Source organism: Zonotrichia albicollis, chromosome 1, assembly GCF_047830755.1.
Source record: "Zonotrichia albicollis isolate bZonAlb1 chromosome 1, bZonAlb1.hap1, whole genome shotgun sequence".
Lineage (NCBI taxonomy): Eukaryota > Metazoa > Chordata > Aves > Passeriformes > Passerellidae > Zonotrichia > Zonotrichia albicollis.
The window spans coordinates 130,133,678-130,157,478 of NC_133819.1; the positions used below are offsets into that span (position 1 = coordinate 130,133,678).

At 34.8% G+C, this 23,801-nt stretch overlaps 1 protein-coding gene across 37 annotated transcripts in view; it reads right to left on the minus strand.

Annotated features, from left to right (window-relative positions):
- RIMS2 (regulating synaptic membrane exocytosis 2) overlaps positions 1-23,801 on the minus strand; it is a 457,129-nt gene that overhangs the window by 378,312 nt on the left and 55,016 nt on the right. For 25 of the 37 annotated variants that reach the window (XM_074553702.1, XM_074553753.1, XM_074553734.1 and 22 more), the window contains exons 2-3: positions 6,442-6,474; positions 5,950-6,036 (exon numbers count right to left, since the gene is read on the minus strand). The exons of the other annotated variants lie outside the window; for them this stretch is intronic. In XM_074553702.1, the coding sequence (XP_074409803.1) occupies positions 5,950-6,036; positions 6,442-6,474 (120 nt within the window). The remainder of the gene's footprint in view (positions 1-5,949; positions 6,037-6,441; positions 6,475-23,801) is intronic. 37 annotated transcript variants of the gene reach the window in all.

The following is a 23,801-nucleotide window of genomic DNA, read 5'->3' on the forward strand; positions in this document are numbered from 1 at the left end:
TTATGATTTCTATATTTACCTGTACCAAGCATTTATTCTTTATATAATGTTTTATACATATTTGTCAGCATGTCTGCTGATGAAACTTAGTTCTACTATATTCATAGAGTTGTTAAGATTGGAAAACACCTCAAATATTGAGTCCAACCTCTGACTGAACACCACCATGCCAAGCACCACATTCAGTCATTCCTTGACCACTTCCAGGGATGGTGAGTCCATCTCTTCCCTAGGCAGTTTCTTCCAATGCTTAACAAGCCATTGCTTCACTAAAAGGGTATCCCAACCTCAAACATTGTGAACAATCCAAGCAACATAGACAAGTTTTTCTTGTATTGAATATTTTTAGAAAAAGGTCCAGAGCAACCATACAGTCAGGAAACTACCACATCATGTTGCAAATGGTAAATTTAATAGTCTCAGTAAGAGATGTAACAAGCCATCAAAACTACCTCAGAATGACCAAAGCAACAGAAGTTCTTTTGGTACCTCATATTCACTACATTAAGGAGACAAAACCAGTTTCATAGTTAAGAGGTATTTTGCGGATTTCTATTTTCATTTACAGTAGCTACAATCTGCCTGTATTTTTTTAATATACTGCAAATTATAATTTTAACTCATTTACTCTGTTTTCTTTCTATCTTGCTGCCCAAGAAAACACAGCAGAATGTTAGACTTCTCATGACTCCAATGTCACGAGTATGGGCTGCAGAGACCTATTTTTCTCTTTCCTGAAATTATTTTTCAAGTAGAGTGTTTTTAACAGGTTCTATAAAAAAGCAGCCTGAACAGGAACTGCACTGACTGCAAATAAACCCACTGAGTATATATATATAGTGTAAATTGCATTAAATAATGGTTGATGTGGGCTTGCTACCACATGCCCATTAGATAATTTGAAGACATTCAAAATTACCTTGTGGTTGGCAGACATTCTTTATGCAGTAAATTTAGAATTCAAAATTAATGATCCATTGATTTCTGTTAAGTATGTGAGAAAAGTCAATCTAGTTGAACTAGAATTCAGTAGAAATTCTCACAAACAGAAAATTTTACTGTTTTGCTGATGTAGTCTACCACGATAGAAAAATTAATTTAATTTACAGAAAAATATGCACAAAAAGGTTTTACTAGGTATCATCTTACAGTAATTTTCAATCTTCATTTCCTTAAGTGATAACATGACTTCCAGAAAAAACAAATATCTATTTATTTACAAGCCAGTTTTAGCAGAAAAAAATCCCTGTTGTGCTAAGCAATGTACATTTTTCAATCGCTCCTAGAATTAGTCTAGTAAAAGTACAAAAAGGCAATAAAATAATGTATTTATTTTGAAATTATTTAGCTACAAAAAGCATTATGTTTAATAATTTTTGATGCTGACTCTATTTTGTCTACTGTTCATTACTAATGTGCTCATCACTACCAAAAAAAAGAAGAGAGGCTCAATTTCTGCTGTCCAATTGAATGATGGACCTCTTACAGTTCTTAGCAATTAACCAAACTTTCAGCCTGAAAATAAACAAAAATGTTTATGGGAAAAGGGATAAAACCCACTATCTTTTCAATATTTGGATAACTTTAAGCAGCAAACATTAGAAACTTCCCTAAATCACTACTTAAAAACACAGAGCTCTCATATCTTGAATGCTGTGACACTGATCACTGTTAACTGAAAAGATCTAATTGGGCTTTTAAAAGGAGATAAGAAAACATCAATGACCATAAGCAGTTCCTATTATAGAAGGAAAAACTCTGACTCTGCAGCTTAAAGGGATAACTATGAAATATAATAGACTGTGTGGAACATAATAGAAATGTGGAAAGGTTGTCCATATTATAGATAAATTATATAACACTAGCACTTCCCTTTGAAAATATCAGGAAGCAGTTTTAAAACAAAAAAGTGACAATTTCTCCATACAGATAATTAAGTTGAAGAATTCAGTTTCACCAAGTTCTGAAACCAAGAATACAAGTAGGTGTAAAACAGGACTGCAAATAACTGTGGCAAACAGATTCCTTATTGCCAGGGAATAAATCCAGCAGTGTGCATGCAGCCACTGCCTCAGGAAGTCACTAAAATATCTGTATCAGAACCATTCTATGCACACCCTTCTCCTTATGTGTGTTCTCAGGTATTCATTGCTGAATACTGCCAATATACAATATTACAATAGTGGAATCTTCAGTGCCTTCTAGCACTGGAACTCCTTTATTGTGATTGGAGATTAACACCATTACACAACACTCCAAGATTCACTCAGAACAAAGATACAAATCCAAGTCAAACAAGACCACCACATCCTAATGAGAAACAACCCGAATACACCTTTTACAAAACATATACCCTATAAATCTGAAGAAATAAAAATTGACAGACTGATTGTTAAGCATCAAAACAGTTGCTTCAGAGGGCAACTAAATTTCTACTCTTTAAGGATTAAAATAGGGAAATATCTCCAACACTGCTGATAAAACTCATGATGAAGTACACACGTGCTGGAGATAGAAGTATTCTTCATCAAGCCAAGATATGCAAGACCACTCTCAGTATCAGAATGATCACAAAAATTGGGAGAGGTGCCAAACATCTGTGGAAAGGAAAACATCACTTCCATCTTGAAGAAGCATAAGGATCTACAGAGCCACAGACTGGTCAGACTCATCTCAATTCCTGGGAAAGTGATGGCACAACTAATCCTGGGAACTATTTCTAGGAACATGAACTACAAAGCAGTGATCAGGAATCAGTAGGCATTAACCAAGGGAAGTCATACTGGACCAATGTAATGACCCTCTACAATGAAATTACTGCAATGAGGGGACAGCAGTGAATATTGTCCATCTTGTCTCAAATAAAGCTTGTCCCGTTGGCTCCCATAACATCCTCATAGAGAAGCTGATGAAGTACAGACTGCATGAGCAGACTTGAAGTAGAACTGGGACCTGGCTGAATGGCTGGGCCCCGAGCAGGGAGATGAGTGGCACAAAGTCTAGTTGGAGGCCAGTTCCTAGAGGGGTCATTATTGAGTCCAGTCCTGTTCAATAACTTACTTACCCAGACATTTTCTAGAGTCTGCATCTCTAGATATAATCAAAATTCAGCTACATGTAGTTTTAAACAGTGTCCCTAGGTGACAGCATGAAAAGAAAGTTGGGCAAGATGACCTCCAGAAGTCTCTTCCAAACTCAACCATTTTGTGGTACAGAACTCATGTCCAAGAGCATCAGACTAATCCTACCTCTGCCCATAGGCATACATGGTCAATGGGTCTACAAAAATACCTTTTCCAGAGCAAAAGTGAAACCTATAACATGATACCTTGTTTTCAGACACTACTTACTCCTATTCTGCTATTACTCACCACATTTTGTCCTCCCCAGATTCACTGTAAATAAGCTTTTTCATCAGCAAAGATGGACAATCAGTATATCTCAAAATTAGACTCAGATTCTAACAGCAATTTCAAGTGGAAAATATCCTAATATGTATGAATAGCAGTAAAAGTTTCTACGGACATTTGTTCTCCTCCCCAGTGTCCCACAGTGCTCCTCAGTACAACACTTTTTTGCAAACCATTAATGTCAGAAAAATAAATAAAATTTAAAAGCTGCACCATTAGTATTTCTGTTCAATTTTCTCCCTGAATGTTTACAATAATCACAAAAACAAATCCTCATAATTAACACATTAATGAAATTATCACAAATAAACAGCGCTGGAAGACACTTTTTTAAAAGTCATTTAGTCCATTCTCTTGTTCCAGCACATGACCAGCTACACTTGTGTCTCTTCTAACAGCTATTTGCCAAACCTGCTCCTTAGGATTTTCACAGCTTCCAAACAAGGCCTAAACAAAGTATGCAAGCATTTTAAGTTTTCTTTCCACTAAAAAATTCTCCCTACCAAGTTCAGTCCTCCCTAATGCAACTTAAGTTTACTCCTTTCAGCTTCACCATGAGATGAACATGGAAAAGTGATAATTTCCTTTCACTTGTCCATCTCCTTCATTCCCTGGGATTTTCTTTTAGGAGGCTAAATTAACTCATGTGTTTGATTATTTCCTAACACATACCATGGTTTTTAGACACCTAATTATTCATTCCTGTTACTCTCCACTGAATTACAACTGCTCCACATAATTTTTGAAGGCTATGCTATTCCAGATGAGACCATACCAAAGCCTAGCAGTGGGAACACTTCTTCACAGTGCTTCCTGGCCAGTGTCTGTACATTCCTGTATGACATTAATCTCTTTCAGGATACAGGCTACAGCTCAAGGGCTCCCTGATTCTCTGCCAAAGATCATTTCCCTACACAATTTTTCTTTGTCCTATGTCAACCACATAAACTACCCCTAAAGAACATCCCTTTGCATTTTTCCTTTTGAATAGCATCATAACCATTGTTTGGGGTTTTCAGGATAATTTTTAATATAATCATGCCATGAGTTGTTAACACAAGAATGGGAGAAGTGTACCTAAAAATTCAGTGAGTATACCAATTAATTAATTTCTTAGTAACATAATAAAAACACTGAACAAAACTGGTTCCCAAAGAGCTCATCATTCAAAAAGATCCTTCCATTCTAACAGTAATCATTTTTTAATATTTTTGTTAACTATAACTCATCTGTTTACACCACCCATACAGTATTTTAAGTTTCTTGAAAGCCATATGGCTTCATATTCACAACATTAGTGAGCAGAACAAACTTTTACTGTTAAGAAAACAGGGAATACAAAGTATTGTATAAAAAATGTAATATTGCCAGTTTCTAATAGTAACCAAAAGAACAACTATTAATATGTACACAATTTTATAAGCAGTTAAGTGAGAATATCAGAAAGAGAGCTCACAATAATACATTGCTTTACAGAACATCAATTTTATGTCCTATTTTTCCATTTTAATTCATGAAATGTTTTCACCATGTATACTCAAAAAAAAATCACAGCTTTCATGACCCACAAGTATGAAGATCAATTTAAATACATATATTAATAAATAAAAATTAATTCTGCTTGGAAAGTAATTAGCAAGTTATACGCATGCTTTAAACCAGTTATGCATAAGTTCAAAAGTAAACATTTTTTATCACATGAACTCCCAATGTATAAACCTCTAGAAGAAAGAAGAGAGCAACTTAACTGTTTAACGCTCAAATAACATCCAAAACACATTTTAGCAATTTGAAAATTTATAATAAATATTTTTAGTTTCTCTTTATGAAAGGGATATTTTCCTCCCCATGCTTTAAGTGCTACTCTAAGACTCAATGCCCTAGCTTTGCCAGGTTCAGTTAAAACTTAAGATTTTCCGATAGCAAAAAAATCCTAGAAAAGGTTCACAGATGAAATACTGACTCAATCAAAGTCAAAATTTCTTCTGCTTTGATTGACCCAAGATTTCACCTTATATCTGTTGAAGTTCTGAAACATTACAGATATTCTAAAAGCATTAAAAAAATGACATGATATGTTCCTCGTACTTAGAAAGCTCTTCTGACATTATGTAGATTCATATAGCATTCTATGCATGACTCAGACCACACATATGCATAGACATGCTATAATTAATGCTACATGTCTTAGCATTCCAGCTTCTCATGCACAGAAAACATATCACTTGACCAGAAGTTTCATTATAAGGAACGTTTGCCAAGAGACAGACCAAAAAAAAAAACCAAAAAAAAAATAACCACAGTAGCAGTAACTCCTTAAATTGTACTCTAATGCAATCACTTAAGTTACTGATAAGGATAGTAAGACCCTGATTTTCAGTTTTCCCTTTGCAAATGAAGGGTTGAAAAGCAAATAGTGCTCAGCTTGTAGAATGCCCTCACCTGCATGTTCTAAAGGGGAAATTATTTTAAACATACCCTACATCATGTTCTAATGCTATACAGATGTTACTTAATCTACAGAGAGCAGCTTACTTACGTCTGGGGCTCCTTTTCATTTTGCTGTTTTTGCTGTGGTTGAAGAACGTTATTTACCAGCTCAGTGATCCCACTAAAGGGAAACCACCTGTTTAAACAAGCAAATAATGTGACTGAATAACCAACAAAACCACACTAGTTGAAATGTTTTCTTATCCAACATTAGTAGAAATAGACAGGCGGAAAAGCTAGAGCCAATGGGAATGTGAGCTGCAGAACTACAGAACTAAGTCAGCCACTAAGGGTGTAAGGAAAGTAAAGTTCTACAAGTCACCAGTTCACAAGCAGGCAGCAAGAACCTACATCCAGCTAACATGTGGATGGAGTAAGAAGCTACAGGCAGCTCTCTTACAAGCCAGTCAGGAAGCAGATGACAAACTACCTGCAGCCTACCAGGTATCAGTGAAAGCTAATACCATCAAAGGTGCAGAGAGCAGAACATGGCAAAGGTAGAAAAGTCAAGCCTAGTGCATCTTGAAGAGACTTTACTTACTGTGTCGGCTGTGGTTTTTGCTCTTCTTTGACCCTAAAAAGATAAGTTTGCACAGCTGAGTGCAACATGTTGAAAACAACTACCCTGAAGTACTAACATCTGTATCAAATGGGAAGGGAAAAGTTCCTATTTTGAATTAAAAGGATCTGCTTTAGTATTTGTTGCATGTTTATATTAAGTGGTACTATGGGTTTTATTTCCACTTATTTTTAAAAATGGGGAGCGCCAAGAATAGAAAACTTTAATATGCAACTAAAATTAAATCAGTCATGTTACCTGACTTCCAATCTTTTTGCACATAATACCATATTAAAACATTTCTGGCAACACTTTCAGCAACAAATACAAAGGAAGGTGCTTTGATTATGTGAACTACAACCTATTTCTTTTTTATTTCCAACCAAACTGCCTGTCATTGTTCAAGGCAAATTTATAACATCTAATATGCTATTTAAAATACAACAGATTAAAGGAAAATCTGCATTATATTTATTAAACTACAGTGATGTCAGAACCTGAAGACAACATAACTAAAACCTAAGGAAGGAAAGCAAGGAATTTTACTCATCAGTGAACTTTACTAGGACTTGCTTAAAGAAATAACTGGATAATACATACAGTAGATCTGTTTTGTACTGATTAGTAGTTGTCCACTGTCTTAGGCAAAATATTCCAACTAAAATACATGCTTTAACTTACATGAGCAAGCTGATGTTCTATACCAAACCTGTGCTGGTTTCAGCTGAAGTAGAGTTAATTTTCTTCCTAGTGGCTGTATGGGGCTGTAGTTTGACTTTGTGCTGAACACAGGGTTGATAACATAGAGATGTTTTTGCCATTGCTGAGTAGAGCTTACACAGAGCCAAGGTCTTTCCTGATTCTCCTACTGCCACTCTGGGGAGGAAGTTGGGGGTGCATGGGAGGTTGGGAGGAGACAGAGCCAGGACAGGTGACCCAAACTGAGCAAAATTATATTCCAGACCATGTAACATCATGCTCAGTACGTAAAGTTGGGAGAAGCAGGAAGAGGGGACATGTGGAGTGATGGAGTTTCCCTTCCCAGGTAACTGTCACACCTGATGGGGCCCTGCTCTCCTGGAGATGGCTGAACACCCTGCCCATGGGAAACACTGAATTAATTCCTTGTTTTGCTTTGCTTGTGTGACTAGCTTCTACTTTCCCTATTAAGCTGTCTTTATTTCAACCCTCAAGTTTTCTATCTTTTACCCTTCTAATTCTCTCCCTGATCCTACTGCTGAGGGAATGAGTGAGCAGCTGCCTGGGCCTTGTTTACTGACTGGGGCTAAACCATGCCAAAACCCAAGAAGAGAGACATTTACCCACAGGAATATTTACATCCTCTAATTGCAGGTATTGGTCTTAAATATCAAGTTAGGATGTACTTTCCCTGTATGTTCAAAAACCCAAGAAGGTTCCTATATAGATATTTTGAATGTCTCTCTGTAGAGAATACTCTCACCTAACTAAACAGGAAGAACAGGCTCATAAATTTAAGCGGATGCTTGGTGTTGCACAGAAAAATAAAGCTCACCAAAATACCTCCATATCTTATCCACCATATGATATCACAGGAAATAACTTCATAAACAGGATTCAGTGACTAAATAAGATTTAAATAAGTGGATAATGAGAAACACTAATATCTTTCCAAAACTGAGTACCAAAAGGGAAAACTGAATATGCAACACACAGTAAAATGTCTTCTAACATGCTTTTGCCTCTTCAGCACTTTAGAAATGTATATTAAAATAACATTCCAGTACAAAAACCAAAATAAATAAATAAACAAGGCCCACAAAATCAAGCAGTTATATTAAACAAAAAAGAAAAACAAAAACAAAAATGTCACATGCCAGTGCAATTCCACTCTACCATGCATCTTAATCATATTATTATCTACAATCAAGATAATCCAGACGTTTTTAAATGTAGAAAATTCAAAGCAGGAGAAATGGGAGGGATAGGAAATTAAAGCATGCCCATACTTTTCCCCCTAGGTAGCTCAGGACATTTAATTTAGATCCCCAACATTATGAGCCTTGAGGCTCTGCAGTCAGCTGTGAGGAGAAAATTCCTAGATAATGATTCAGAATACTTCAGTTGCCTACACAGAACTAGACACTGAAATGTGACCTGCCTGACAACTGGACATTGAAAATTGAATATATCACTAATCTAGACATTCCTTTCCATACATGATTTCCAAACCTTTGTACTCAACTCTTTTATTACTTCATTGTGAATTGTTCCATAGATCTAAACAAAGTAAGTCCAAGCCCTTCACATAATCAGATTACAACCCACATCCTCTTTTTGGATAGTGACCATGGTCAATCATTTTTCACATGTGGAACTGAGATCAAATTACTGTAAGATCCTAAGTGTGTAGTTTGAAATCTTTGGTACACTTTTTTTCAACAAGATCTAGCATATTTACATCATAGTATATATATATAGGATGGCTTCAATTGCAGCTAGAAACCTTTAGTATTTTTGAAAATCTTACAATCAATTTTTAGTTTTCCATCATCAAATAAAATACATTGTCCATTATCATGGAACATGTTGAAAACCTACATTTAAAATTAATTTTTCAGCATTTTATAGAAACACTGCTCTAAGTCAGGATATGATATGACCCTAGAATTCAAAAGATCTTCCTTACAAATTAATCTTTTTGCCTCCTGGAATTCTGTCTCCTTCACTATCCACTTTCCAACACTGCAGTTATGTGAGGACAAGAGCTTCCATTATTATATAACAGTGACGCATTCCTCGAGCACTCTCCATACATCCTTCAGTCCCTGGATTGGGAAATTATCTTCCTTGACTTTATAACAAGCATAGAAGACAAACTACAATTTGAAAAGAAATTATTAAGAAGTCTATTGAATTAATAGATTCTACCATATGATTTTAAATTAATATTAACTTTGTGGATCAACAGGCCTGAAGCCTTCAGGTGTGCAGCCAGGTATTTACCTTTCAAGGTCAGAGAACGGATACAGATTCTGGATCTAAATACAAAAACCACTGACTAATTTCTGCTTCTTTTTTTTCAGAAGACTTCATTCAGATGAAATTACAAGTTGTAGCAACTGATAGAAATAATTATATATTAGATGAAATGCACTGAATGTATTTTTAGCATTGCTGTGGTTTAAATATCTTTTTCTAGACAGAAAAGGACAAAAGAGACTCCATATAACTTGAACCCTGCCTTCATGTACACATACAGTTGTATTTCCTTTGGTTACAAGAGCTGGTTTGTGTTTCACTGGATTGTGTACTCCCATATTTATGAATTGTTTCTTCCCTCCTTTCAAAAATCAGCATCAAACAACTGCTTAAAAGAAGTGCCTTGCCAGGTCAGCAAACCTCCAGACCTTCATTTTTTTAACAGACCAACTGAAATACCTCAAGCAGTATAATTCTGCATTCTGTATTTTCATAAAACTACATCCTGCTCCTTCCAGGCTACCTGTCTTCATTTAACCTTCCTACGTCTTTCCAGCTCTATCCACTCAAAACTCTACCAAGAACAGTGCCAGTTCTCATTATTCACTAGAAACAAATTCTGCTCTAAAAACACCAAGGGGCTGCAGATAATGTGTCTGATCGACAGTAACTGAGACAATGTATTCCAACAATGCAGAATACCAAGTATTTTACCACCTACTCTAAAACATAAGAGGAGCTTGAACATTTTGTCACTACTTATTTTTTGAAAGATCACAACTCTATTCACTACTCCACTTGAAAAGAAGCCAAGATTTTTCTACTTGCCAACAATAATGTCTACACCTAGCACTTTGTTATGGGGAACCTCTGCCCTTTGAAACACACACAGCACCATTACTCTTGTGTTCCTCTGCAAGCCTACACAGTCCAAGTGCCAGACCCCTTTGATCTTTTCCAGTAGCTGGAATCATTAAGCTAAATCTCAAGTTACTGTGAACAGTTTTTGATGTTAGATCCTCTCTGTGTACTAAAAATTTCCTCAAAGATTAAGGCTATTCCCACTGGCACAGGGAATGAATATGAGAACAGAACAGAAAGAAGAGGGAAGAGAACAAGAAAAATGGAAGCAGGAAACTAAGTAATGAAAACATCAATATAAAAATTATTATCCCTTTAAACTCCTAATACTTTTCTATTTTTCAATCTACTGCCACCAGTAAAAGCTTCTCTCTAAAATCTACTATGGCAAAACCATAAAATACTTTTTCCACAAGGTGCTTTGGAGACAGGTAAACTAAAAAGCACTCTGTTACCAGAGCTCATCTGTATTTTCACATACTTCACATGAATAGCCACAAAAACATAGGGGAAAAACTCAAGTGCCTCAATCTATGAAAATAACACTTAAAACAGACTCTATACCTCCTAGATATTTCTATTAGTTCTTCTCAAGTGATGTTTGGGGAATCTGTATTTTAGAATCAGCCATCCTTGGCAGGGATAAACATATTTTCCTCTAACCCAGAAATACTCACAAGATTCACAACTTGCCATCCATGGACCTACAAGCACAAGGAGATCAAATGTTCAGGAGTAAACTGGGTGTACCTAACGTGTCCTAGAAACACTTAGTTGAGTGTATAGCATATAACACTCTATATCACTGTCATTTAAAAATACCCAGGTCAGTAATTTCAATCTTTTGCTCAATAATAGCCTATGTTTCCCATATTTCCTAACCAACTCCATGGATTAGGATGGACCAGGATAGAAGTTTTTTCTAGCCCTTTTGTTGAAATTGAGAAGATTGGAAAAGCGAGTCAATTTTTTGCTTGGAACTCATCCATGAAAAAAAAATCTATTTTATGATTACTGTTAATGCTGTAATGTTGTGAGTATTAATTTAATGAAGCTGTTGATGCTTCTAGAGTAGTTATTTTTATTAAAAATATCACCTAGGAAATCCAGAGAGTTGGAAACTCGTATGAAATGTTTAAGTTCAGAGAATGTAGATCCTAATGACAAAGCAGGATATGTGTGCAGTAGTCTCAATGAGCAATGCATGTTACACTAAACTTGATTAAGAATCAACATGAGATTAAATATTAATGCACCAAACTATCTGGTTTTCCTGAAGCAAATCATACAGGAAGGATGAGGGACAGTCTCAGATCTGTATAAAGAATTGTCACATTTTGCTTCCTCTGCAGATACCATACTGACATTGACCTCCAGCTTTGTTCACAACAAAGAAATAGAAAGAGTTGAGAGAATACAGCAGCAAATAATTACATCTCAAACCCAGATCTACATTATACAAAATAAAAATGTGTAAAGCTGCTATTTTTCAAATAAAAACAGCAGCATGAATGCTAACTAGTTCATAACTAACTGTATTATAAGGTGAATTAAACTGAATACTATTCTCAGGATTAGTATATAATTTTCATTTATTTGCATTCTGAACCACACTAACCCAGAGGAGAGCACAGAGACACAGCTTTCTCAAGAGTCAAGGCACCAACATCTTTGAAGCGTTCACTCTCTCTTCAATAACTGTCCACAATTTTAAGCAGAATTTGAACTATTCCAGAATCACTTCATAGTTAGCAAATGTCTTTTCAATGCAGAACTAGTAAAAAGATTTTAAGGAAGGGACGAAACTAGCTTTACCTTGAATTTATATACTCCCATTGTCATAGCATATGAACATAACCTGTAAAAGTATTTACCATTGGCAATATTTCTTAATTTAGAACAACTTCCTCCCCTGGAACTTATACCCTTGAAAATGGCACTGAAAATAATATAGATTTAAAGAAACAATGATAAAATTCTAACCTCCCTTCTCTCTTGCTTCCCTGCACCTTCCATTATTTCTGTCAAAAAAATTGCATTCCATGCACAACTATATCCAAACCACTCTGAAGATAGCCATTCCCTCATTTTAATTTTCCTGAATGGGAGAGATCATCAGCTCCAGCAACATTTAGAGGTTTCCACACCCTGTCTTAGAAGGCAAGGTCCATTAATCCATTTTCCTAGATTGCCTGCTGTGGACTCTTTCCTTTTTTAATTTTTCCTAAATCTTCATAACAATATTTCAATTATATGCCCTGGACCAAATGAACAAAAAAAAAGGGCTACTTGCAGTGACTACTCTCACACATTGGAAGTCAAGACACGACACAAGCACAGTATATAACTGTGCCTGCATCCACCCTTGACAGAACAGGGGAGTTAACACAGACATATATTCAAATACAACCAGCTATTTTCTTGAGAAGGCATCTCTACAGATTAATTATGTTAAATTACATAAGTATGCTTAACTCCCAGAAAGGAGGTCAAACATAAATCCATGGCAATTACATAACTTGAAAATACTATATATTACTGAATTGATTCTTTGCATTGATTATGATCATATTTAAGAACACACACATAATGACATGCAGTTTAACTATTTTGATCAAACAAAGTCTTTAATTTATATTACTGTTCCAAGTGTTTTATTAATTTAGGGAGTATCAACAGTTGAGTTGAGGAGGATCATATTTTGGACAACAAAGTAATGTCTTAAGGAATATTTTCCTGAATATATACACAGGTGATTTTACCATAATTTTGTTCTGTTTGTAACAAACATAGCAGTAGTTTCCAAAAAAGCACTTCCACAATCAGTAGATGAGTGGTTATTGGATAGTTGATATAAGTGAACAAGCAGGTGGAGAAGTTGGGTACTTGGGCTAGAAACAATATTTTTTCTGGTACACAGAAAAAATATAAAACCTGATTAATCCAAGCTTAAAAGGTTAAACATTGCTTGAAGTCCAAACTAAATTTACTTTGAAGATATATGACAAACAACAAGAAGGCACCATACATCCTTTACAGATAAGCACAAAAATATACATGCTCCTGTATAACAGTCTAAGTTGAATGAGGTCCCTGAATGAGCCTCAGATGAAGATCATCCATAAACATAACAAGTTCTGTGAGATAAAGCCTACTCTGACATTTAGATGTTAATTAGAAATGGGATGGTTTAATCTAAGGTTCCAGACAAGGTGCAAAGTGATATTGTGACACTAATATTTTTATAAAATAGCTACTAAAATGTGGTTCACTGTGACCAAAACCAGTGCTCAACAGCCCTGTACTTTTAACTCTAAAACTGAAGAACTGACAGTATATTTTGATTATTTCAGAATCAGCAAAACAAATCAGATTCTGCTTATCTTAGGACAAGAACTCCTCAGGGCAGAAATGTTTCCTACCATTCATTTCTGGGATGGGAAAAAGAGACACTGTGTTCTACAAAAGAAAGCTCCCTTGCTTCTCACACATCCTAACTCAGCCAGACTTCTTCCCTGCTGTTTGTTATGGTGTTCAGAGTGAAATGATAAAAATCAATGTCAAACTCACCAATCATCACATGAGAAAGTTATTATAATAATATTAAATAAAACCTGTACTATTAAATAAGTAGTGCAATGAACAGTAGCCATTATATTATATACAGTTATACATACACTATGTATGTATAGTATATACACATACTATATATAGCTATACATATGTTATATACAATCCCAATAATTCATTCACCAATCAATGCTCTCTTTTGAAGGTTATACAAAATTGCAAGCAAGAGGCTTATACCAGGGAGGTGATATTAAGAGGTCTATGGGTTTGTCCAAACCTACCACAGTTGAAAGTGAACTACTGCAGCTTTTCCCTATATTTAGTAAGGAAAAAAATATTTTAGTTATCACATATTAAGTGGGAATTTCTAAGACAGATTTTTAAAGTCCTCAGCATTATAATTTGCTGCCCAGTTGCAGCAGGCCAGCTGCTTCCCACATAGACATCACGTCTGCTGAGGGAAAGAGGCATGTAAAACATGCTTCCAAACACTTTGGAAAAACTAAATTTTAAAGTAAGAAATAAAGTCATGGATCACACAAAGTTTTCAAAGAGGGGCAACAACCAGAAAACAATATAAACAACCATAACAAAGGAATTATATTGGGTGAAATTCTATCTTTCAATCCTAAAACTTCAGAAGTTTTTTTCAGATTGTCACATTACTAATATTTTTTAACTAGTAGTCCCACAGATTTGCTTTTTTATCTGGGTAAAGCAACTGATATCTGTCAGCTGTTCATCTCTAGCATCATATATAATAGCGGCAAAATTGGACCAGCTAACTTGCAACACAAAGCCAAAAATTAGCCTGTTTTAGAAATGAAGTAAGAACAAAAATATCAAATTCATGCATAAGAAGCATGTCAAGAGCAGCAGAAGTTTAAGGAACACTTAAACACACAAGTTTAAGGAATCCTTGAACCATAGTAGATATTTCTTTAAAGTAGTTTACCTGTTCAGTTTTTATCAGCTCATTTAAAGAGCAGGTAATGTTGCAGCATTCTTCACTATAATGAATTTCCAAATGCATTTCAAGGACACGAGATACAAATAAATAACTCCTTGAATGCAATCAGTTTGTTCTCTCAGCAGACCCCTTTTCAGACAATAAAAAAAAGGCAATGTTCCTACAAATAACTTTCCATTTCTGTCAAAAGTTCAAAGCTGAGACAACAGTCCCTGTCCTGCTGTATATTTGGTCACACTGTCTCCCTCACACAATCTGAAAAGCTCTGACTTCTCTCTGATCTCAGGTCTCATATTTTAAACAGGCAGAAACACCTCCCATGGGAGCCTGACGCTTGTTCACAGCCTCTAGGTAAGCAGCAACTGCCTTCACTCAGGATGTTTGAGCTGACTGAACTTTAGGCACATGCATATTTCAATTAATCGGAGGAAAATAGTTTTATTTGGACTTAATTTTTTTCTCCAATTTAGTAAATGTTACTCTCCTAAGTCCTGTAGATATGTGGATATTTCAGGCAGACAACTTACAGAGAATGAAAGAAATTACTCTGAGACAGCAGGCACCAAATCTGAAAAAAATGTTGGACTTTCCTCTAATTTTCCAAAAAGGAATAGAGACAAAGTTGTCCAATTATCACGTAGCATTTGTTATTAGATGCAATTTTCTGTAATTATGAGGACCTCATAGCAAGCCTTGGGTGAGATTTGCATTGAAAAAATGAAGATACAGATATCCCTACAAACTAAACTCTAGCAAAGATTCATTTTTGACAGCTAGCATTCATTTGACTATCTATTTTCAAAAAGTCAGGTTTCTCCAAGGAAGTGCTGTAATAGCACTTAGGTCTGCCACATATTTTGTGTAAAGAGGAAAGAAAATATTATGTGTATTTTTTTTTACACATTTTGTGAAAAGAGTAAAAAAATTCTTTACATTCTTGCCCACAGGATGTGTGAAATGCACCACAATAGCTGCATTACAATGAGCTATATTTTACTTCTGGAAATAAGAAGGACTGTAACAAGGTAAATTTTATAGTCTTTTTCATTACCAAAATGCAAACATTTCCCACTATTATAGTAATAACACATGCATAAATATATCCAAATTTAGCATACACTTGTACAAGGCTATTCAAACTTTAGTAAATTATCTCCAAACACAGTTTTACCAGAGTGAACTTCAGTAATGGATAATCAAATACCAAATAAAGTTTTGTCCAACAACAGTTTTTCTTAGAAAACACTCAAAAAAGGCTTAAATATTTTAAATTAGAATTTTAATCATAAGGATTTCTAAGGGAGATTTATTTCAGTGTCTGGATCACAACTTCCCTTACTTAATGCAATTTTTGTTCTTCCTGTATTGGAAAGATGAGACTATTTTTTACTTATGCTTCAAAATGTTTTGCAATTAACTGAAACTCTCAAGGAACTCATAAAATGAAACAGAATCCTAATTTTAAAATTGATACAAAAGCTACAACGTTGAAATCAAACACATTAGGACCTTTTTAGAACATGAGTTGAATTCTAATGTAATTAAAGTGTCCATTAATATAGAAATTTTTCCTAAGGGTTTTGAGTTGCTTTTGGACTGGATTTTTACTTTTTCAACAGTAGATGGCATTCCAAGCATCTCCTGCAGAAAGTGCTTTTATAGATGCTTGTTCTGTCACCAGCTGCTAGTGAAATATGCAACCCTGGGCTCAGATGCTAGCAGGTGAATTAAAAACAATTAATTTTAACTCTGTAATTAATTTTAAATGCTCTGGTAATTACTTTGGACTTGATATGTTATTTTGCCTGTTAAATAGCTATTTTATAATATTATCTCTGAGATATCCACCAGCTGAATATCTTATACACTAGAGCTTAAAAACTGCACAGTACACAATAAGCTAGCATTTCTCAGACTGTGACATTTAATTGTGTGAAATAGATTCCAATTTCTTCCAGAGTTCAGGCAATCCTAGAGAAGGGTTATTGCAAAGGATGAAACAGGAATAGAAATAAAACAAAATCAATTATTTGCTCCTGTTCTCTTCCAAACCAGCTTTAACAAAGACCCCCTTTTTGGAGCAGACTTGTGTCCTGCAGCCCTTCTGCACACGAAGCTCCGGATCACTATTGCAGAATAAACAGGGTTTTGGCAGGACAGCTTCAGCTGTAAGGCTGGATTACTAAATGGCTTGAAAAATTCAAGTTCCCTACCAAAAAAGAAACACAATATAACTTTTACTACAAAAAAAAAAAAAAAAAAAAATTACATTCCAAGATTTAAACAAGAAGTAAAAACCAGGAAAAGAAAAATGAGTGAGAAACACAACAGTAATGCATACAAATTCAATGACAGTACTTTCCAATAGTCTATTAATCAAGAAATCATCCATTTTTTCTGATTTGGTGGTGTTGTTCACATAAATCTTGAGAGTTAAAAATCTTTCATTAAATATATTTTTTTAAATATTTTATGAGGTAATCGTGCCTATGTTATTACCTTGTTCTATTATATATTCTATATAATATAGAAGCTATTATACATTATGCTGATGGCGGTATTATGATGATATCATTACAGTATGATGCTATTAAAGTATTAATACCTCTTTTGTGAGACTAAAACATAAAATACTGGAGTTTTTCCTGAGAATATATTTAGTTGAATAAAAATATAAATGGGAATACTTGCAGATAGCATTGAATTCTCTATTCACATATTCTATGTAATTTATATTTCATATCTGGAGGCCACAGGAAATTACTGTGATATAATCTTATCTGTGATGTAATGTCTCTGACCACATGAGATACTAGAAGTAAATACAATGCCCAGTTTACATGCTACTCAGAGAAAGCATGAGTGGTTTTCTTTAAAAACAGATGTTGTCTGGTGATTCATTTGATGACTAGAAAATTTAGAATCATAAATAGAATTTTATTATAAACTGTCTGCATGACTAGTTATAGCAACACAGTTACAATAGTGGAAATGTTCTTTTCCATTGGTTTTATATGCCTGAAACAATGTTCCACTAAGAAAGACAATATTCCAGAATTGTTTACTATTTCTGTGTACATTTCTCTTTTTATCACTATTCTGCTGGGGTTTGCTTGCTATTTGCAACTTTATTTTGAAAATGAACCAAAGTTCGATGATACTTGGAAGACTATTTTCCTAAAGTTTTTTCTGATGCTTTGTTTTTTATGCCCTTGTCTTCTATTTTTCGCATGAGTAAGGCTCCCCTAGTTTGAAGAGTTTATTTTGATCATTTTCTTTCCCATATTGTACAGACACATTTACAGTGAGCAAGCAAAGTGATTCTAGAGCTGCATCATGGATGCCAACTAAACTGGGGCTTGTGTTTGTTTTAGTGAGCAAACTTTGGGCTCCAGAGACAAACGTAATCCAAACTCATGAGCACAAACAGTTTTGAAACTACTGACAATTTTGCATACATTCCACTCTCTCTGCACTTAAAACATCCAACTCTTAAGGCTTTAAAAGACAGATGGTATTCTCTGAATATGGGTTTTAAAAAAAGGAACTACTTTAGAAAATGCCTTCTAAACAGAAAACAACTAATCAATAAAGGAAATAACACATACAAAAAAAAACTCATACAGAACACATTGGCAAAATTAATCTTTAACAATTTTGATTTTTTTGCCAGAATTAAAATTCTTTCAAATCATTTCTATGTCACAAATAACGCTGTATGCAGAAGCTTAAAAGCATTTAAATTACCTGCTATTAAAATTAATTAAAATATTTTCTTTCAATCTAAGCTGTAAGGGCTTCTGATCAAAATATCTTGTCTTGGTTGAAAATGCCAAGTTTTAGTTTTAAAAGCTAAAACTATATTAATCGTTTTCATTAATTTGCGTTAGGGCCTGCCACATATAGGGCCTCTGTAGTGGCTAGTGGCTGAATCAGACACATTTCCAGGTTGAAAGAGTTGTGGATTTACTCAGCCTATGAAAATCTTGTTGTTTTGGGTCCACTGGGTTTGACATTCCAAAGTACAATGCAGGTTGATGTATCAAGCTGTTCTAAATTTCAATGCTGCAGTGACATTATGCATTTATTTTTGCTTTGGGTGTTAATTTCCTTCAGTGTCTTTTTACAGTTTATTCAGAAAATTGCTTTAATAAACGATGAAAAAAAGCCTTAAACTGCACTTCTGCCTGCATCATAGAATTAAGAATGAAGTGAGAATCTGATCTGTGTAACTTCTCATTTCTCAGTGAAAACACAGTATCTATTCTCTAAACAGGCTCCAGGAGAGACCTCTGGATTCAAAAAAGGCAAGATCACAATCAAATAAAAATGGTACTACTATTTAGTAAATTCCATGTTTATTTAAGCTTCTTTAACTGGCTTTCATAGGGCAACTACTCATAAATTACTGTAACTATTCCTCTGAGCAAACGATCTAACCTCTGAGGTCATATATAAATTACAGTTTAAATCAATACAAGTTGTTGGGACATTTCCTTCTTATTCTGATTCAAAAATTATATCCCAGTGGTTCCTGAAAGTAGTACATTCATTTCTATAAATTTCAAAATTCTCCCCCGAAATAAAGAAAAAGATTGATTGTGTGATTACTTTTAACATAGATTCTGAAATCAAATACAGTATCCCTGAATTTGTAACAATCTTACCATTATCTGACTTTTTTCTATATATTTACTAAGATTAACTTTCCTAGTCAGGCTGCAAAAAAAACTTCAAACAATCTTCAAGAAACAAACTCAAGTGCTGGTAACCTCTAAACCTTTTCACCAAAACTAATGGAAATTTTAAGTGTACAATTAAACTCCATACACTACTTAAGAGTACAGTACTCTCTCAAAGTTCAGCATTTTGATGTTGAGTCAATGCCTAAATTTCCTGAAAGGATGCTATGTCATTTGTATGACATTACAAAGTAGAATCTGAAGTTTTCCCCCTTTGTTTTCTATTTCCTGGGAATAAATTTACTAACAAATTAAGAACTCAGAACACTCTCCCTGACTCACATCTCACCTGAAATGCCCATTACTCCTTTATAAGAGTGATCGGTCTGGGATTCCAGAAACTTGAGGCTGGCTATAATAGGTTAAAGGCATTTGTAGCAGGGGGGAGGCAGGGATAGAAAAAATAAACTTCAGATCTCAAATTCCTCCTTCAGGAAGACTACACCTGTTCTAAAGGCATTAACAGAATGCTACTTGTAGAAATAGTAATTTTGTGAGCATCATTATTCCTAAACATATGTTACTCAAACTCTTATCTCAACAGAAGTTCTAAATGTTTAATAAGGGAATCCTGCATAGCAGCTCTGAATTATCTTTTAACTCCTCAATCTTTATTGTAATGCAGACACTCATTGTTCTCATTCCTAGTGAATTGCAAACATTCATTCATGTCTGTTTGCAATTAGAATACATTTAAAATTAATAGAACTGCCATTCATGAAGACAGCAAATATAAATGAAAATTAGTAAACAAAGTGACATCAAAACCAGCCGAGATAATAGTCCCATGATTTAAAATGGAGCACATGCTAAACACTCTTGAAGAACTCACAAGTTAAATTCTGCAGAGCTACAATACCAGCATCAATCTCCAGCTGGGACTATGGAACTAAATTTTGTAGATTCAGTATTTTTTTATACCTATACTAGTAAGTATAAATGAGAAGTAAAGGCAATCTACAGAAAACAAGTTTAAAAGCCATTTTCAAGTTCACAAATTGGTAAATGTCTGTGTTGCTGTTTTGTAACAAAAATACACAACCCTTTCTTCTGAGTAAAGATGTGCACGCATTCTTGTTTAAAGAAAACGTATTTCTTAGATTAAAAACCTATCCAAAACAAAGGAGTCAATTTCTCAAAACTGCAGAAATTAATGGTGGAATGATGAGAAATGGGTATTTTCATTAGTCATTGTCTACCCCAATCATAAGTTCAATGCACTAAGTTGTGTGAGAGGCAAATGAGAAAACAGTACATTAAATAGCTGAGTATCTAATAAAACTTAGATCTTCTATTTTCTATCTTGTCTGAATCTCCCAAACTGCAATTTAAGCTCAATACTTCTTGTCCCATAATTGACTCAGGGCATGAAAAACAGCAGCCTTTCATTTCTTTGAAATATTGAAGTTCCCCTAAGTCTTCTGTCCTAAAGCTTATCAAAGAGTTTAGCCTTTTCTCATGGCCTGTTTTCTAGAGATCTCACCTGGACTTACTGTCAACTTACCCACTGCTATTTTCAGCTGCAATTTTGAAAACTAAACTTGTTCTAGCTGGGCATTTAGTGATGTTCATTATTGCCTGACAGCTTTGTAGGACATTGTAATGTTTATGCAACTTATGATAGCAAGTATCCTTTCTATAACCACATGTGCAATTAAAGCTCATTTTCAGCATAAGAGGCAGTTTGGAGCCTAGATACTGAACTTGGGAATAGCTCCAGAGTCAGTAGCTAACTTCAATTTCAATGTATGATTACATGTAAGCATAGTACTTACTGAATAATGTCCCTGTTGAATATCATTCAGTAATTTTAGACCATATCTCTATTTTCTAAAAATAATTTATAACTTTTCTTACATGCTTGTAAGTGCACTCTATTCCATCATTCTTAACATTAACGGATGTGCTTGACAACTTCAGCAAAGTTTCGTTTGGTTAATCTTTGTTGAGACAGAAAAATCATCCATATATAGGAAGTAAAACTTTCTGGTTCATTACTTATGGGTAAATATTACTATTCTACAGTAGTTTACTCTGTAGCACCTGCCCAGGATTACTTAGGAATGTGTTTTTCAAGAAGATATGAAAGGCTTCCTGAAGATACTCTATTACTACTTCTCTGTCTACAGAAGCTGATATATGTTGCAGAATTAAATCAGATTTTTCTGGCATGATTCGTTCTTGATAAATCCACATTGACTACTATTCATTTATTTCTTATCTTCTAGATACTTACAAGAACTTAGCTTATTTCTTTCCCCTGGCTTTCTTGGAATTTCAGTAGACTGATTCACTGCTGAACCTTGGCTCTTCTTCCATTCACACCACCCCAGTTTTCTAAAGGGGGATTCTGTTCTTGCTGTTTTCTCATCTTATATAAAAGCATACCCAGAAAAGTGATTCCATCACTTTTTCTGAACTCATAAAATAGCTTACAATAAAATCCACAGGACCACAATAATCAGTAATTTTATCTTTGGGACTTACAAATGAATTTAAAGTCACAGTTTTAGAGACAATCTTAGCATCTCAATTAAAATACTACTTCAGTCTATTTTCCAAAGCCCTGTCTTGTTGTCATTATACCACAAGGGTTCCATATTGCCAGAGTTTCATACCTCCTTGATGTTTCTTGTAGGCAGCTCCTCCAGGCACTGACTCCTCCTTGTCCTCACAGCAGCCAACTGACTCTGGTTCCCTCAACCAACCAATCCACTCTTTTATAACACTCTTCTGATTGGCTACAGGCGTGGCCTGTTAACATCAGGCCTGCTCCTAATCCTTAATAATTGGCCCAGCTGCAACTCTTTAGGGGGTAAGATTATTTTCTATAATATCTTCATTTACTTATATTGCATCCTCCTACACCGTCTATTCAGATAGATACCTTGATCTGAATAAAAACATTAATAGGAAGCATAATCTTGACCTTCTAGAATAAGACAAAGTATAGAATACCTGCAACCACTTCTGAAATTTTTCTCATTCCCATTGCAGAAAAAAAATTGCAATGGTCCTGTGTAGGTACAATGTGCTCTCTCTGAAAACAATCAATAACCAATGAAAAAAATTTAAAATTGATTAATACTTCTGGGCAGCACTGTCTAGGAAAGCACAATGGTTTCATATTTTTACATATGATCCCTACTCACCAAAGACAGAGCAGGCACATGTATCATAACCCTGTGAGGCCTGTCTGTGGCACTGCTGGCCTGCACAAACATTCTAGATTTCCTTTAACTTGTCTATTCCCTCAAGATCTCAGTATTCTTAGTCAAAGTTGAACTCTTACTTGAAAAGCCAGCCCTGATTGAGAATAGAAAATGCAGATTTATGGATGTGCTTGTCACAGGTGCAGAAATAACACATTTTGAAACTGATAGCCTCAGTTTTTTCATATAGTTAATAATGTACTTCTTTTCCCCTTTAAAAGAGATCTTAACTCTAAGAAAGACAAAGGCATCTAAGCTGAATCCCAAAATTCATGAACAGTGTACACAATTCAAAAATTTACTTAAACCTTTTTTTCCGAACCATGTACAGCAAAACAGAAGTGAAAACTGACAACATTAAAGAGTTCAGAAAAGATGGGCGAGAGTGACATGGGAATTGGGAAAATGTGAGACCTGAGTTCAGAATTTTTTAACCTTATTGGAAAATTGATAAAAGTATGGTTTTGATTTCCATCTTGTCAATTTTTATGTTCACAGGAGACACAGGCACTTTACCAGGCGTTTTGACTGTTGGTTCATTTTCTCTTTGGCACTGCAGCCCCCTGACCATTCAAAGCATGCACATAGCAGTTTGTAGCCAGCCCCATTATGACTGAACCAAGCTGCTGCTTTGACTCAGGAAAAGCAGCTATGGAGAGAAGATCATGCAGGTTGGTCTGCATGATGAATACAAGTCCTAGCTGGGTTGGATGCCTGGGTTTGTATCCTAACATATAGAACAGAATAGGATTGATATAAACTGAAATATCTGTTCGTGAGGAAGAGACATTTTGAGGAAAGAGGGAGGAAATTAGAACTAAAATGCAAATTTTGAAAGTTTAAGTTTTGTAAATTTTGAAACATTTTACTCATTAATAATAGTGAAACTTAAGTCAATATTGGTTGTATTTCAAAATATGTTCTATTTCAATCTCACGTTCCTGAGCTTGATGCAATTGCTCAAAGAGATTGATCACATTTGTGATGCAATCAGATCTTAATGGTCCCTCAATTGACTTTAAAACG